The sequence below is a fragment of the Ruditapes philippinarum genome, unplaced genomic scaffold (assembly GCF_026571515.1).
Source record: "Ruditapes philippinarum isolate M1 unplaced genomic scaffold, ASM2657151v2 ctg64_1_1_1_1, whole genome shotgun sequence".
Lineage (NCBI taxonomy): Eukaryota > Metazoa > Mollusca > Bivalvia > Venerida > Veneridae > Ruditapes > Ruditapes philippinarum.
The window spans coordinates 57,095-75,784 of NW_026859760.1; the positions used below are offsets into that span (position 1 = coordinate 57,095).

Below are 18,690 nucleotides of genomic sequence, written 5' to 3' on the forward strand. Positions count from 1 at the left end.
TCCTCTTGTTTTTATTTGGATATATAAATGTGACAGATTGTCTGGTTGATAATGTTAAAGTATATTGTGAAGTATGAATGTCTCAAGATAGTAGCAAGAAAACATAAACAGATTGTGTCGGGCATATGTTGCCCGCCAATATAGACAAGCTTAAATCTAGCATGAAAAATAACATCACACTTGATATTGTATCTTAATATAAGAGGTTACTTAATACAAACAAGCTTTAAAAATCAATATAATTATATCATGACAGAATTTCTACAAATAGAATTTGAAACAATTCAGGTGTTTGTTTTTCTTTTTGAAAGAGATCTTAGCCTTCAATTTTGGGGAAAAATTATTTTGCTGAAATTGCAAATTTAGGAAAGTAAAAATCTCGTTTAAGTTACAATATTTTTGGAAATCTGCATGATTTAAAGGATAAAAATTTAATTTGGAAGAGGGCTCTGTTATAAAATGTAAAGCCATGACCAGAAGCACATTATTGTATATACAGGGTTTAAAATTTGAAATTTCTGTGACAATGTACATGTATCTAAATGTACTCTATTGAGTCAAATTGTCAATAATGTCTCCCACCCCTAAATTAGAAATCATGTGGGATATGTTGTCAGGCACCTTTGGAGAAATGGTTATACAGGAAAGCCTGTGACTATTTATTTTAAAAAAAAAGTCCTTTAAAATTGGTGCAAAACCCAGACAAACAATAAGTAAAAAACAATAATATTTTTAGGGACATAAGCAATATTTATAAATGTTTTAACTCAATGATTATATTGTCTCTTTGTCATGTTTACTAAATATGGAGATGTTTTTTTTTCTTCACTGGTTTTACAAAAGGAATAATGTAGTAAATTAGTGAAATTCCAGGGTGTGAAGCTCAAGGAGGAGTAGAAAGGAAAGATACTACTGTAAAGGTAAAGAAAAAGATGAATTTGTAGGCATTGCCATCACAGATATGAATGATGGAGTCAAAAGCAAATGAATATCGTATGATTGGCCACAATCATGTGGTCTAAAAGGAACACTTCTTTCAATTGTCAAATTCGAACCAATAATGTGGTATCCGAAAAATGCAAATGATTGAGTAAAGTTATTGGTTTAAAAGTTGATTATAGGGAATATCTAAGGGAGGTAATTAATTTCTTTATTTGTTTGTATATTTTCAGGGACATATCCAGGGGCAATAATCAGTGTAAAGGAGGAGGGAGGGAGAGGAACTGTTTTGTCTCAGTTGCAAGCACCCACCTCAGTACAGACATTACAAACCAGTCAGCCTTCCACAATGACCCTTCCTGTTTCAGTGAGTATTTTTTGGCCAGACTTTTTGAGAAAAAATATATATATATATATATAAAATAGAGGTATTGTGACGCCCCTTCAGAAAATGGACATAGTTAATGTGTTACAAGGTATCTGTTGTATGCTTAGACCTAAGGTATACATATCATTACCCCTTACACAAGATGAATATACATGTATATTTCTGTGTTTTTAACCAGGTTTTCCGAAGAAAAAAACTGGTTATTGGATTGAGGTATGTCGGCGGGCGGGCGGATGGGCGAGCGGACGGGCGGGCGTAAACAATTTCTTCTGTGCGCAACTCCTCCTACATTTCTCAACGGATTTTGACCAAACTTTCACAGAACTTTTGTCACCAAGTGCCCTGGGGCATATTGTCGGGGTTTTGCGATTGAATAATATTTGACCTAATTATTGCCCTTTGTTTTTTTTCCTTATATAGAATATATAGTGAACAATTTCTTCTGTGCTGAACTCCCTCTACAATTCTCAACGGATTTTGTTCAAACTTACAAAGCTTTCACAGAAGCCTTGTTATCAAGTGCCCTGGCACATATTGTCAGGGTTTTGTGATTGGATAAAATTTGACCTAATTACGGCCCTTTTTTTTTTTTTCCTTATACAGAATATATAGTGAACAATTTCTATCTTGCACAACTTCTCCTACATTTCTCAACGGATTTTGACCAAACTTTCACAGAAGCTTTGTTATCAAGTGCCCTGGCGCATATTGTCAGGGTTTTGTGATTGGATAATATTTGACCTAATTACGGCCCTTTGTTTTTTTTTCCTTATACAGAATATATAGTGAACAATTTCTATCTTGCGCAACTTCTCCTACATTTCTCAACGGATTTTGACAAAACTTTCACAGAAGCTTTGTTATCAAGTGCCCTGGCGCATATTGTCGGGGTTTTGTGATTGGATAATTTTTGACCTAATTATGGCCCTTTGTTTTTTTTCCTTATACAGAATTATCAATATATAGTGAACAAATTCTTCTGTGCTGAACTCGTCCAACATTTCTCAACGGATTTTGTTCAAACTTTCACAGAAGCTTTGTCATCAAGTGCCCTGGCACATAGTCGGGGTTTTGTGATTGGATAATTTTTGACCTAATTATGGCCCTTTGTTTTTTTCCTTATACAGAATATATAGTGAACACTTCTTCAGTGGCAATTCCTCCTACATTATTCATGTTTTACATTGCACATAGTTACATTGTTTGTTGCTTGTATTTGTATTTCAAATACAACATATTTATCTAAAATGGTGATAATTGAAAACCTGGTTTCATGGCATTGCCATGTTTCTTGTAGAGATATCTATTGCATCATGAGGTATAAGACTGTACACAAGATGGAATATATGTCTATATGTTTTAAGATGCCTTTTATATTGTAGTGTACAAATCATTACTCCCTTATACAAGATAAAAAATACATCAATATGTTTTGAAATACTTATCATATTGTTATGTATACAATATCATCACCTCCAGACCTCCTTACCCAAGATGAACATATTGTAATGTATGCAATATCATTACGCCTTTACACAAGATGAACTTAACCTCTATGTGTTTTAAGATGCCTATCATATTATAATGTATACAATATCATTACGCCCTTACACAGGATAACTTATGTCTATGTGTTTTAAGATACCTATCATATTTTAATGTATACAATATCATTACGCCCTTACACAAGATGAACATACGTCTTTACGCCCTTACACAAGATGAACATACGTCTTTACGCCCTTACACAAGATGAACATACATCTTTACGCCCTTACACAAGATGAACATATGCCTTTACGCCCTCACACAAGATGAACATAAATCTTTACGCCCTTACGCAAGATGAACATACGCCTTTACGCCCTTACACAAGATGAACATACGCCTTTACGCCCTTACGCAAGATGAACATACGTCTTTACGCCCTTAAGCAAGTTGAACATACGTCTTTACGCTCTTACACAAGATGAACATACGGCTTTACACCCTTACACAAGATGAACATACGCCTTTACGCCCTTACACAAGATGAACATACGTCTTTACGCCTTAAGCAAGTTGAACATACGTCTTTACGCCCTTAAGCAAGTTGAACATACACCTATGTGTTTTACAATATCAATCATATTGTGAGGAATAAGTCTTGTAATGCTTCTGAAAGAGATGGACATATGTAGCCTTTGTGAATCAGATATCTATGATGTAAAATCTGCAAATTAGTACGCCCCTACATCAGATGAAGAATACATTAAATTTTTCAAGATACCTATGAGGCAACATGAGGTATACATATGGTTGTGCCCCATGTAGTTGTTTGTCAAGTGAGCTTAGTTTGACTATGATGTCCATTTAGTTAAAGTGTCAAGTTGTTACATAATTGCATATCTATATTGATCTGCTGACATTTCTTATTATATTATTATAAGCACCTTCGTGAACTCAAAAAAGCAGACAATTGCTGGCAGCTGTGTTAAATGGTTCGTTTTGTGCGTAGAATAAATAGATTTGAGAAATTTTATAGGTGCATTATGAGCATAATGATGTCTATATGTTACATGGAATTCACATGCATATGTAGTAAAATGTTTTGTGAGCAAAGTTAGTTAAGTGACATGTTGCATTTTATAGTGTTGTTAGTAGTAGTTTGGACGCCTGTTTTCCCTATATATAGATTTTATGGTTATTTTATTTTATTATGATAAAGGCTGTTAAGGGGACCTACTTAACATAATTGTTTCACCTTGGCCCTACATTTCCTTACTTTTTTGTTAGTTCACAAGAACTGAAGGTCCAAAGGAGGATGCTCTGGTGTCCATCGTTATGCGTCATCATTCATCTTCTTCTATGAAACTGCTGGGCAAATGCACTTCAAATTTGGGCAGTAGCATGTATCCTTGTAACTGTCTCACTTTCATTTGCTCACATCATTTCAATTGGCCTCTTTAAGGGGTAAACAGAGCTAAAAATGAGATATGACCAAAAAATTGTGTTTAAATGGGAGTAAAAAGCAAAAACAATCAAAACTGGTGAGCATTTACCAAGATTTGATAGCTATAGTATCACATAGTAGATCTCTATAATATAAAGAAAGAATGTTACTAGGCATGAGAATTAAAAATGATTTGGAAATAGCTATGTTATGTAGTTTTACTGCTGAGTATTTAAAGTCACTGAAACAGTTTAATTTATAAGCTTTACCTGTGTAAATAAGTGAAATATTATAAGAAATCAGGAGCATATAGGAAAATTATTGATAAAAAAATAGAAAAAAGTCTTATGGATTTGAATACTTTAGATCATGTTAGATATGAATTAACCACTTCCTGGGTGAAAAGTTTATGAAAGTTTAGGATGAGCACTTAATATGCACTGATTTAGATTGCAATGTAATCTTGCCAAATTTGCTATTTCTCGGTGTCATTTATTTTCCTTGCTTGTATATAGTTAATGCATTCAAATCTTTTTTCCTTACTACAGTTACATGGTTTATGTCTTTTGATTTTGTACTGAAGCATGGCCTGATGGGGCATCATCTTGTGGTCTTCTTTATATATTGGACAAGAAGACCTTAAGATCAAGTTCAAATCATGTTCTCTAAAGGGTCTCAAATGGTGGACTTCATAATATTATGCAATTTTTGTGAATGTATGGTATTGGTTTACCTTGAATGACCTAAGCAATGCACCCAGGTACCCATTGCTAGAGCTTTTAGCTTCAGTCTTAAAATTACGGCCACTGGTTTTCTTCACAATAATAATGCTTGCTCTTACCCAACCACCATAAGTGGTGGATGTAGTTGAACTCTCCAATCACATTAAAGGGCCAGCATGGTGATCTTGTTGCAGTACCTAGCTATATTGATGAAACTATAAATTACTATATGGGTATTGAAATATATTGATAGATTTTTATATTGCTGTTACAGATAGCGGATTTTCCAACAAGTGTGTTGATAGCTGCGGCCAGTCATGCTTTCAGTCCAAGCAATATTTCAGTGAAAGAAGTGTTCAATACAGTCAGTAGACAAGGTAAGCTTGTTCAATACTAGTTTCACAGGAACATAGGCCCTTGGAGAAAATTTTTCCATCATCTTCCCTTAATGTTACTTAATCTGCAGTTTGATGTTGTACGTGATAGTATTTAGTTACCTTCATGAACTCTCAAGCTTTTAATTGGGGCATTATCAAGGTAAACTGGATCCCAAATAACAACTCCTTAATTGAAAAAAACCTCTCATGTGACGGAAATGTACTAAAAATAGGCAGTATGAAAACTGAGGAAGGAAGGTGAGTTGCATTTGAGTTCATTTCGATTTTACCAAACAATGATTGATTTCTACCAATTAATTAGGGTTGGTTATCCTTAGAAACTAGGGATGGCAACGAATACCAAAATCAATACTCGAGTACTCGGTCATTTTTCCGATCGAGTACTCGGTTACTCGGATGATTTCCAATGATTTTTAAAGTTTTACCACACAATATCAACACTGTCTGCATGCTACTTTCGTTTTCAATTTTAATTCATAGAATTCGTAACTATAAATAGGACTGCAAGAAATACACATAAGAAATGTCAATGACAGCATTTATTAATATTCCTTATTATACCCCGCACAACAAAGTTGTAAGGGGGGTATACTGGAATCAGCTTGTCCGGCTGTCCGGCCGTCCGTCGGTTTTTTCTTGTCCGCCCAATAACTTAAGATTCCTTTGACCCTTAGTCTTCATATTTGGCATGGAGGTTAGTCATGATTATTAGATGACCCCTATTGATTTTGAGGTCACTAGGTCAAAGTCACAGGGGCCTTGACTTCAAAAAGCTTGTCCGCCCAATAACGTAAGATTCCTTTGACCTACAGTCGTCATATTTGGCATGGAGGTTAGTCATGATAAGTAGATGACCCCTATTGATTTTGAGGTCACTAGGTCAAAGGTCAAGGTCACAGGGGCCTTGACTTCAAAAAGCTTGTCCGCCCAATAACGTAAGATTCCTTTGACCTACAGTCGTCATATTTGGCATGGAGGTTAGTCATGATTAGTAGATGACTCCTATTGATTTTGAGGTCACTAGGTCAAAGGTCAAGGTCACAGGGGCCTTGACTTCAAAAAGCTTGTCCGCCCAATAACTTAAGATTCCTTTGACCCACAGTCTTCATATTTGGCATGGATGTTGATCATGACTATAAGGTGACCCCTATTGATTTTGAGGTCACTGGGTCAAAGGTCAAGGTCACAGGGACCTTGACAAAAAAAAAGCTTTTCTTCTTAATTGCTAAAGAATGTCCTGTCCGCAATGTATTGATTTTGACATTTTCACATTTGAAGCATGTAGAATACATAACTTAGCAATGCACTGGCTTAGTAACCTCAGATTTGGCAGGGAGGTTGTCCTTGAGCTCTAAATGGCCACTGTTGATTCTGACAAAGTGGTATGCGGGGGTATTCACGCCATGATAGTGGCAGTTCTAGTTTATTATATACCTACAAATTTTCTCCCTAAAATACAGGATGAACTTGAAGCGCAAATACGCTTCAACGGATAAAAAAGTCCGTATTATGTAAGTGACAAATACGGTACCATATATGAAAGTGCTCGACTATTTTTGACGTTGGTTCCGATCTTAGCTGTGTATAAACATAGCATTTGGAAACGGAAACCAACATTATAAAAGGCGTGGCCGGTTTTGCAAAAACTACGTTTTCATCCGTCGGTCATAAATTTATTTCTTGACAGCTACATTTAATTTTCTGAAATTTCTTATAGAAGTGTAGTATAATGAATATCATTTATAATTCAAACGAAAAGGTATATAATAAAAGGAAAATTATGTTGTAGTAGCTTTCTGAGCCTATGCATTTTTCTACTCGCAATGTAGAAAAATTGATATTTCGCTCGACCTTGGTCTCACGAGATATCAATTTTTTCACCGCTACTCGTAGCAAAAATACAAAGCTACAACATAATCATATTCTGTAGATATTTACGTTTTTATAATTAACAAGTGTCTAATATTTAAAGGTGATTAAATATCATAAGAGGCCGAATAACGTAAACGACACAGGACTGTGTTCAATCCTATATGCGTGTCAAACTGCTGATCGCCTCGTTGAATTTAAGATATCATTTTCACACCTCTGCAAGGATGTTTTGATTGCATTTAACAAGTATTTATACAGATATGTGTACATTTCCGAATTTCTGAACTAATCTTTCTAAATCGCAAAAAAAAGTAGAAAATAAATATTTTTTCCGAGTAATCGAATATCAATTTTGTTAACCGATATTCGGACATTCGATCGAGTACTCGGTTAACCGGTTACTCGTTGCCATCCCTATTAGAAACACATATTATTTTCAGTGATAAGGTACTGTTGTTTTACTACCCAATATGTTTATTATGCAGATCATTGTTTTTATTTTAAAAAGAACGATTGATTACAAAGAGTTTGAGTCAGCAAGGCTCCAGTCCACTGTAACTTATGATGTGAATATTATAATGTTTATTTCAGTTACTACTTCTTCGAACACGTCCAGTGTAGTGATGAGTCCGGTAAAACAGGATATTACCTCTCCACCGGCCACTCCGGTGTATAGTCCGGTAACCAGTCCAAATTCCTCAACCACATCACTTTCAGCGTTTGATGACTCATTGTTAACACTGGTAAGTTGACCGAACCTTATTGCCAAAGTAAGTGACAAAATTCGTGACCTGAGAGATCCACATGGCTGTGAAATATCTATAGGTCTGTGATCCAATGATTGGCGTAGGATTTGATGACTTAGTAAACCTTTTGAGTAAAGCATCATTTGAATTTCGATACAAAATATTTACTGAATAGATAACACATTATACACATGATGACTCCTGAAAAGTTCTTTGCATCATTTAATGCAGAAAAGATCAAAGTCCGGTTTTCGTGTCATCTGTCAACAAATGATACCAATCAAGCAGGTGAAATGTTTAAATGGTAAGAAAAGATGATGTCCGGCATGTTTGAAGTTTGTGTCGCAGATGATTATGTGAAATATAAAAAAAGAACAAAATGAGGGTGTATTGAAAATAAGATTTACAGATTAAAACTAGTCTGTATTGTTTAAAGCTGCATGCCATGCCTTCAGATGAGAGCCAAAATATTTCAAGAAAGTCAAACTTGGAAAAAATGTAAAAATATTTTAAGAAAAGTAAAAAGATTAAAGATTCGACTTAAAAATTTACATGTAATGTGCGATTAATGACTGATTTTGTAGTATTTGTCACCATATTTATACTGTGTAACTAATGTAGTAAGGACTTCTTTGTATATTTTGACCTCTTTTTTTTGTAATTTTTTGTGGATTTTATGTCTTTTGCCTTTGCATATAGGGTAGTATCTGTGTTCACTTCACAATATTTTACTTAAAAATATATTTTCATGAATCTGCAGGCATGCTGCTTTAAGATACTTCCAACTTGATGACATTGTATGACGACAGTTAAATGATGTTATAAGAATTGAAAAAGATTGTAAATAATGGAAAATTACAAATTATAATCTTATTAACAAGGATAAGTTATTTTTGATTCGTGCACTTTTTGGTCATCAAGACTTTGGGGTTGTTAGCATGTTGGGAGGTCATCGTTTTGATTAGATCTCTATCATATTTTGTCCGAAAGTTTATTTCAATGAAATATTGGTCAGAAAACTTGATCAAAAGATCATAAGTAAGGTAAACCTTAATTAACACTCCAAAGTCCATAGTACTAGAGATTAAAATTCTGGTCAACTCTGGATGAAACTTGTTCAGTATCTTTGAAGCCATTGTGCTGTACTTGATTAGCTTTTCACTGGATGTTTCTTGCATGAATCTCTGCAGATATTTGGAAGGTTGAATTTGGATTATTTCAGAAATCTCCAGAAACAAACAATTTCAATGAAGAAAGCCGGACTACAGTACACACGTCTTCTGAGAAAAAACGCAGGGGAAATATCAAGGTGGGTAACTCTAAAAGATATTTCATGAATTGCATGAAATTGAAAAAATTGAGTTGAACTTCCCGTCTTTTTTGTCCACTATGTAGTACCTGTGTTTAAACCATTTGCATTTTTCTGTTTGTCTGTCTTCTTGTTTGTCTGTCTGTGTGTCAGTCAGACTGTGAACAATTCAAGTCCCGCATTTCTTCAAATAAGATAAAAGATAGAAGAAAATCTATAAAGTAGTGGATGGCAATGTAGAAATATGCATCTCTTTTTGGATTTTTATGCCCCCGAAGGGAGGCATAACATAATCGCACCGTCAGTCCCACTTCATTTGAGTCCGGACTGTAACTTTGTCATACATTAAGGGATTTTGAAATAACTTGGTACAAATGTCTACCACATCAAGACGATGTGTCGCGTCCAAGAACCACGTCCCTACCTCAAAGGTCAAGGTCACACTATCATTTTGAAGTTTCACATTATCGCAATAAGAGTAAATAGGTACACACACTCGTGTCTGGACTGTAACTTTGTCATGCATCGAAGGATTTTAAAATAACTAGGCATAAATGTCCACCACATCAAGATGACATGTCGCGACAAAGACCCACGTCCCTACCTTCAAGGTGAATGTCACACTTTTTTAGTTTGAAGGTGCTCATTCTCTCGAGAAGAGTTTGAAGATACACATTCATGTCCGGACTGTAACTTTGTCATGCATGGAAGGATTTTAAAAAAACTTGGCACAAATGTCAACCACATCAAGACAATGTGTCGCGGCTAAGGCTCATGTCCGTCTGTCCGTGTGCCCCACTTACACAACAATCATGTCCAGACTGTAACTTTGTCATGCATTGAGGGATTTTGAAATAATTTGGCACAAATGTCTACTTCATAACAACATTTTGTCGCGTCCAGGAACCATGTCCCTTCTTCAAAGGTCACACTTATATTTTGAAGGTTAATGCTATTACAGGTACAATAATACAAAGAACAATATTCAGCAATTAGTTACTTTCATTCTCCTTTCTTTTCATAATACCTGCATGTTTAAGAAACCTTTTTGGGGGCATTTGTCACTTGGGTGACAGCTCTTGTTTTACATATTTTTATTTGTTTATTTATTTTATTTTTGTCTTATCCAAAGTCTGATTGTTACGGTGATGGGAAAAGTCACATGAAGGCTATTAATATCAACCAACTTTTTGACACGCAGAAATATCAACTTAAACAGTAATGAAACACAAGTAATAAATGACACAGATGAAAGCCTATTTTTGTTGTCAACACTGAAACCAGATTTACCTATAATTTAAATGCTGCTTTAGAATTGATATACAAGTTTATCAATTCTTCTGTCTTGTTTGCAACATCTGTATTTTATTGAAGTTTTCTAAGAATCCTATATACATGTATATACATGCTCTTTTTCCAATGCTTTAATCCCTAAACAGCTGTATTTCTTTAATGCGCTTACCCAGCTGCTATGTCTGGAACTGTCCATTAGCTATTTTGGGTATATAAAGATATAATTTAGCCCAAGTCACGACAAAACCAACATAGTGCGTTTGCGACCAGCATGGATCCAGACCAGCCTGCGCAGTCTAATCAGGATCCATGCTGTTCGCTATCAGTTGCTCTATTTGTAATAGAGTTGGTAAGCGAACAGCATGGATCCTGATCAGACTGCGCAAATGCGCAGGCTGGTCTGGATCCATGCTGGTCGCAAACGCACTATGTTGGTTTTGTCATGACGCGGCTCATATAAAGGTCATTCAACAGAATAAAGCCTGGTCAGCCTGCACAGTACAGGCTGATGGCAGAGGTTGATCACTTTCTTTTCCAGCAAAGACAGGTTTAAAAAGCAGAGGCGCTGTGTTAAATCGTTGAACTATTTAATTGATTTAGGAACATTGGATTGAATTGACTTCGGGTGTCCCTCTGTGCATTATTCTGGACACAAACGAGCACCCGAGAATAACCACCCATGTTCCATAAGCCTGAGATTGATAGCTTTCTCACTTGAAAGAATCCGAAGAGGTTTGCTCCGCTCGAACCAACAGCGGTAAAAAAGTAGGTGGTTTGAAGTTGACAACCTTAACCAATCAGCCATGAACACCCCATTGGATTGAATTGATATGATTGGTGTTATTAACTGACTAGAATTTCTTTTAATTTGCTATTAGAGAAAAAATGAATGTCCACTCATTGTATGTTATTGATCTGAATTACAATGTACTTTACACGTGTAAAATGTCACAAGTTGAGATGCGCAATACATTATAAGTTTGTGTGTACTCAGAGGCTTTCCTCCCCACATGTTTATTTTAATTAACTCTGATAATGACATTTAGAAATGTATTTGAATTTTTTTAAAGTAATTTATTCGAAATATCTTAGATCTAGTCTTACTGTTAGTTCTAAAAAGCATGAAAAAGGCAGTTAAATAGATTTTGATTAAACTAAAAGGCTGTAGTTTCTCGTTAAATTTTAATGAGTCTGGTAGGGTACACAATTTCGTAAATCTTTTTTTCCTAGTTGTAATAACTTGTTGAGATTTTTCATTATTTGTTATTAATTTAGAAAAGATTAATGGCCTTTTTCTATTCAGATATGAAAGTTTATATGTGTCATTTTGCACATATTGCATACTTGTAAAAGTAAATATAAATAGATATTAAATCTTTGCCCACTATATGGCTCATAATGTAAACCATATGACCAGTGTAGACCAGACTAGGCCTGAATATCTGCACCATCTGATCATGTCCTTCAGTCAGTAAATAATTTGAAATTTTCAAACCCAAAATTATGAATGGTTTTGTCCAGATTGAAAAGCAGACAAGTCCATTTAAGATATTTAGGCTTGCAATAAGGGTTAAACGTGTAATTGATGGGAAAATGGTATTAAAAAGTTCCTCAAGTCCACAGAATATCAATAAAAAAGGGACGCAGTGTACGTGTGGTTAAAGTGTCTGCCTCTCGGCCCAGATATCATGGTTTATTGTGCTACTGAAGTCAGGATAACATTTCCTCATATGGCACACACAGTACTTGTTACTTCCTAAAATGTTGATTGCTCTACCCAGGTGCCTGCCTTTGCTTCAAATAGTAAAGGGAGGAGCACATAAAGTCCTTAACCACCAGTGGAGCTAGAATGTCGTCATGTGACCTGTAAAATTTACAGCATTTTAGATGTGACTTAGAACATAGTTCAAATACAACTTTAAGCGTCCATCCTACTGGATCTTCAAACTAATGTAAATAAAATATGTGCTTATGAAAGTTGCAGGAATAAAACATAAAATATAGAAAATACACAACAACAAAACAATATAAATACAAAAAATACACATGTAACATGAGGGTGATTAAATTTTATAACAAGTAAATTTAAATGGCCATCTTGGTTTTAGAGTGATTGTTGAAGTTGATAATTTTATGAAATAGATTTTGAAATACCATACACATTTTACTGTTAAATTAGATCCTATTTTCCATTGGAAACGAATTATCTCTTGTCATGTACCAAGTTAACACTGGTAATATCAATATATATGTCTCTAAATTTAGAAGAGTGTGAGACGCCGAGTGATCAGATGTACTTGCATGAACCAGCAATCCATACTTACCTTTAGCAATCTGGCAACAATTTATTTTACCCAGTGCTGACTAAGATTAGCTAGCACACTGTGCTGTTTGATCATGGTCAGCAGTGTTCACTATTCAGTCAACATAATTATTTTGAAATTTTCCTTTAAATGTCCAGATTGAAAGATGCAGAAGCCCTTTTAAGCCCTTTTAAGATATTTAGCGTTATTACGAGTTGATGTTAAAAAGAAATGTGGTTGTATAATATTATCTAAGAGTGATTGTTTAATTGTAAAACCATATTTTGACACCATTTTTGCAGCATTGCCAAACATGTGACGTTTAGCTTCGGAAACCTTCTAAGATTTGCTGTAGTTTTTCTTTCCTATACGTTTATTTTAAAACAACTCCTGGGATTTTGGAGTCTGCATCACTTTCAGGGTTCATATTATAAAATTTTGTTTCATATAAAAAAATTGTTTTGATCTGTATGTAATTTTAGAAGATTGGCCTCTTAAATTACTCAGTATTTCTATCAATTTTGATTTATCAAAGGGGACAGGTTTTGTTTTTTGTTCAGTGTAGCATGTGTAATTATAGTGAGCGATTTAAGTCTAATATGACTATCTTGTCTTTTGAATTTTTCCAGTCGGTATCTGCAAGATCATATGCTCACATATTTATTTAGCATATTGAAAAGTCAAGGTGACCATTATATGATTGTGGGAGGGGTGAAACCAGGCCTAGAAGGTCAAATTGCATGAGCCTTTAGGTTCAACAGAGGCAGTTAAAACAAGTCTATGATTTTCACCTTTTTACCGATGTTATTTTACTGCTGATGGTAGATCTCCTCATTACCATACTTTGATATGATTAGACCTTTAAAACTCTTTTATTATAATTAGTGTGATTAACTTTAATTTCTTCTTACTCTAACTTGTTTTTTTTTTAGCATCCAAGTTTCATATTTTTGTTTCTTTTTAGACATCTGGTCAAGTCCACAAGGTATGTTTTCAATTCCTGTTTCCTTATTTATATCTCTGTTACCCTTGCAATTGTTTGTCCTTAACCCAAATATTATAGCATTAGAGTGAATGTGTTGCATTATCCAGTATGATAGATTAGGTCACAAGACTATAGCTGGGTATGGGTATATTAATCAGGACACAAGACCTCTACAGTCAGGTTACAAGGCTATGATTGGGTCACAAGGTCTCAATCAGGTCCGCCTGCATAGTTCAATAGAGAAAGCAACAAGTTTGTAATCCAGAGGTTGCTGGTTCGATGCTCAGACAAGTCGTCATTTCTCTGTGACAATTGATCTCGAACATTGTGTTGAATGCTCAGTTGTCTCTCACCACTAATATCAGATATTTTGCGTGAGGAGTAGCGGGAGAAAATGGTAATAACTGGTTAGTTATCCAGGAAAGCCAGTTAAGTGTATTGACCACAGAGCTATGACCAAAAATGTGTTAAAAATCGGTGTAAAACCAGAAAACCAAACCAAGTCACAAGACCTGTCAAGTCTTGTTCCAAAACAACTGCAATCAGGTCACACTTTTTTTCTAGAGTTCAATATGGCTAGAAAAGCAACAGGACTACAGTCAGTTCAGCCACAAGAAAGCAATTAAATGACAGGGACTTCTATCAGGTCACATAATACATCAATCATGTCATATGATGTCTACAGTTTGGTCACAGACTTCTACAATCATGTCACAGAGATAACTTGTATTACATCACATGACTACTGCATGGCATGTTCAGTCAGATCAAAAAACTTTTTAATCAGGCCGCAAAACTATTGCAAGAAAGGAAACAAGACTGCAACAGTCAGGCCATATGACTACAGTCAGTTCACATGGCTAGTACAATTTGGCAACAATAGTACCGTTAATGGGTCACAAGACGAAAATCGGGTCACAAGACTACTGTAATTTAGCTACTCACAAGTTTACAATCAGACAATACTGAAGACAGGACACAATACTTCAGTAAGGTCACAAGACTATGGTCAGGACAAGACTTATTTCCAAAACACAAAACAAGTCAGATCACAAGACAATTTTCAGTACACAAAACTAGTCGGGTCACAAGACTATTTTCAGTACACAAAACTAGTCGGGTCACAAGACTATTTTCAGTACACAAAACTAGTCAGGTCACAAGACTATTTTCAGTACACAAAACTAGTCGGGTCACAAGACAAATTTTTGTACACAAAACTATTCATTGATCTATTATCAGTTCACAAGACTAGTGTTACAATCTGGTCAAGTCCTCTGGAAGTGGAGTGCAATGTGATGGTTTTGGATCAGTTGATATTGCTTGCAGCTTGTGAATAATTTTCCAATTGATTAATTAACCAATCAATAACATACATGAGATTCTGGAACCCTTGCAATTGGCCAATTTATCCTGAGTTTAAAGTATTAACCAATCAGTAGGCTGCTAGAGCTTTATACCCATTAGTGCATGTGCTGTGTTAGAAATAGTCAAAATGAACACCAACTGGATATGATTGTGTGTCAGACTACTTGTGTTGCTACCTTCATAGATGTTTCTGTTGCAGATACACAATTTTTTTTTAAATTTTTGTTGAAAGTTCAATCTTATTAAAATGCAGTGATTTTAAGGTATACAATATGTACTATGATTATAATCAAGGCTACTTTTAGAACAGATCAGTTTTAGTAGTTTTTAGCTTGACTATTCAAGAGAAAAAAGGAGAGTTATTGTACTCACTTCAGGGGCTCACTTTGGTTAAGTTTTTGCGTGAAAGTTGATATCTCCAAAACTACTCAAGGGAATGGGTTGAAACTTCACAGACTTGTTTTCTGTGATAACCTATGATACAGGTACTATAACTGAGTTACTTTTTACAGAGTTACACCCCTTTTTTTACTGACGAGCACTGAGAATAGTTGAGTGCTCTTGTTATACCCCCGCACAACAAAGTTGTAAGGGGGGTATACTGGAATCAACTTGTCCGGCGGTTTTTTCTTGTCCGCCCAATAACTTAAGATTCCTTTGACCCTTAGTCTTCATATTTGGCATGGAGGTTAGTCATGATTAGTAGATGACCCCTATTGATTTTGAGGTCAAAGGTCCAGGTCACAGGGGCCATGACTTAAAAAAGCTTGTCCGCCCAATATCTTAAGATTCCTTTGACCTTTAGTCTTCATATTTGGCATGGAGAGTAGTCATCATTATTAAATGACCCCTATTGATTTTGAGGTCACTAGGTCAAGGTCACAGGGGCCTTGATTGAAAAAGAGCTTGTCCGCCCAATATCTTAAGATTCCTTTGACCCACAGTCTTCATATTTGGCATGGAGGTAAGTCATGATTAGTAGATGACCCCTATTGATTTTGAGGTCACCAGGTCAAAGGTCAAGGTCACAGGGGCCTTGACTTCAAAAAGCTTGTCCACCCAATAACTTAAGATTCCTTTGACCCACAGTCTTCATATTTGGCATGGAGGCTAGTCATGATAAGTAGATGACCCCTATTGACTTTGAGGTCACCAGGTCAAAGGTCAAGGTCACAGGGGCCTTGACTTCAAAAAGCTTGTCCGCCCAATAACTTAAGATTCCTTTGACCCACAGTCTTCATATTTGGCATGGAGGCTAGTCATGATTAGTAGATGACCCCTATTGACTTTGAGGTCACCAGGTCAAAGGTCAAGGTCACAGGGGCCTTGACTTCTAAAAGCTTGTCTGCCCTATAACTTAAGATTCCTTTGACCCACAGTCTTCATATTTGGCATGGAGGTTAGTCATGATTAATAGATGACCCCAATTGATTTTAAGGTCACCAGGTCAAGGTCACAGGGAATTTGACTTCAAAAAGTTTGTCTGCCCAATAACTTTAGATTCCTTTGACCCACAGTCTTCATATTTGGCATGGATGTTGATCATGATTAGCCATTGACCCCTTTTGATTTTGAGGTCACTGGATCAAAGGTCAAGGTCATAGGGACTTTGACTTCAAAAAGTTTGTCCACCCATTTACTTAAGATTCCTTTGACCCACAGTCTTCATATTTGGCATGGATGTTGATCATGACTATAAGGTGACCCCTATTGATTTTGAGGTCACTGGGTCAAAGGTCAAGGTCACAGGGACCTTGACAAAAAAAGAAGCTTTTCTTCTTAATTGCTAAAGAATGTCCTGTCCGCAATGTATTGATTTTGACATTTCCACATTTGAAGCATGTAGAATACATAACTTAGCAATGCACTGGCTTAGTAACCTCAGATTTGGCAGGGAGGTTGTCTTTGAGCTCTAAATGGCCACTGTTGATTCTGACAAAGTGGTATGCGGGGGTATTCACGCCATGATAGTGGCAGTTCTAGTTTTAATTAAATTTGAGAAAAAATCATTTGTTTTAGGTTCATCCATGACTATATCTTACAATGGTTTAGTTAGGATATTAGAAAAACTCAGCATGAATGTTTAGTGATAAGGAAATGCTAACAAAATTTATTTGTACATTTTTGAATTCTACAGGTGTTCACTTAATTAATTGGAGCCTAACTTAATTGGAGCTAGTGGTTATTCAGGTGTACCCTTATTTAATTGGAGCTATTGATTTATAAGATGATTACCAACTTAGTAAGGGCTGATGGTCATAAAGGATTTAAATAGTTTTAGGTTTATAACCAGTAGATATTGGTTAATAATGTGTGGACATACTTACGGTAATGGGAATTGTTGGTTATGTGCTGCCTGACTAAATAGGAGCTGCTGAACTAACTACTTAACAGAAATTAGTAAGGTTTTGACTAAGTATGAGCTGTTGATTTATTAGGTGTTTACTAACTAAGTAGGAGCTAGTGGTTAATAATTTGTCTACTAACTTAATAGATTGATTTATTAGGTGTTGGGAAACTGAATAGAAGCTATATGTATTGGTTTATAAGGTGTTGACTAACTTAATTTTAGAGCTTTTAGTTTGAAAAGTTTAACTAATATAATAATTATAGGAGCTATTGATTTTGTAAAAGTAGAGTTTGCAGGTGCAGGTTACTTGCAGGAGTTGTTTAAGAGTTATACACACTTACTGGCAGGTCAATAACTAATGTTATATGATATATACCTGTGCTATATGTGATATATTACACACAATTTGTTTATTTTCAGTCTGGTTTTGATCTGCTGCATTCACTCATTCCGTCCCTCAGGCAGAACCCAAATGCCAAAGTCAGCAAAGCTGCGATGCTACAAAAAAGTAAGTTATATAGTAAATTATCAAAATATGCCAAAAAAAAAAAAAAAAGTAAAATAGTAAAATATCAAAATATACATAAAAAAGTAAGTTACACAGTTAAATATCAAAATGTGCCTTAAAAAAGTAAGTTACTTAGTAAAATATCGAAATGTACATAAAAGACGAAAGTTACATAGTAAAATATCGAAATGTGCCACAACAAACAAAAAAATTTAGTACTTTGTTGCTCAAATACAACCCCAACATTGAGAATTTCAGTTTGAAAATGGTTCTTGATTTATAAAGCAGGTAGTTTTCTAACTTGTTGCAAGTAAAAAGAATTTGAGAAAAAGTTTATAATGAACTGTCATTTTTTTAGGACAGTCATATTATTAGTTTAAGTTTACTTCTGTTAAACAGCTGGTGATAAACAGCTGTCACCTTCGTTAGTATTGTCTCATGGGTATTGTATCTGTAATAGACTAAGAGGCATATATTAATTAGTAATGGCTACTTATGCCCATTCAAGGGTGCAAAGTCATTGAACAGGTGAAAGGGGAACGTTGGCCAAGTGGTTAGGGTGTCTGCCTCTAAATCC

The 18,690-nt window shown here is 35.3% G+C and overlaps 1 protein-coding gene across 2 annotated transcripts in view; it reads left to right on the forward strand.

Moving 5' to 3' along the window:
• Positions 1-18,690, forward strand: part of LOC132757827 (carbohydrate-responsive element-binding protein-like) — a 70,998-nt gene that overhangs the window by 39,339 nt on the left and 12,969 nt on the right. Inside the window, exons 10-15 of one of the 2 annotated variants that reach the window (XM_060749269.1) lie at positions 1,173-1,306; positions 5,256-5,358; positions 7,843-7,994; positions 9,220-9,306; positions 13,867-13,887; positions 18,026-18,113. In XM_060749269.1, coding sequence (XP_060605252.1) covers positions 1,173-1,306; positions 5,256-5,358; positions 7,843-7,994; positions 9,220-9,306; positions 13,867-13,887; positions 18,026-18,113 — 585 coding nt within the window. The remainder of the gene's footprint in view (positions 1-1,172; positions 1,307-5,255; positions 5,359-7,842; positions 7,995-9,219; positions 9,307-13,866; positions 13,888-18,025; positions 18,114-18,690) is intronic. The other variant, XM_060749270.1, reaches the window with a different exon arrangement.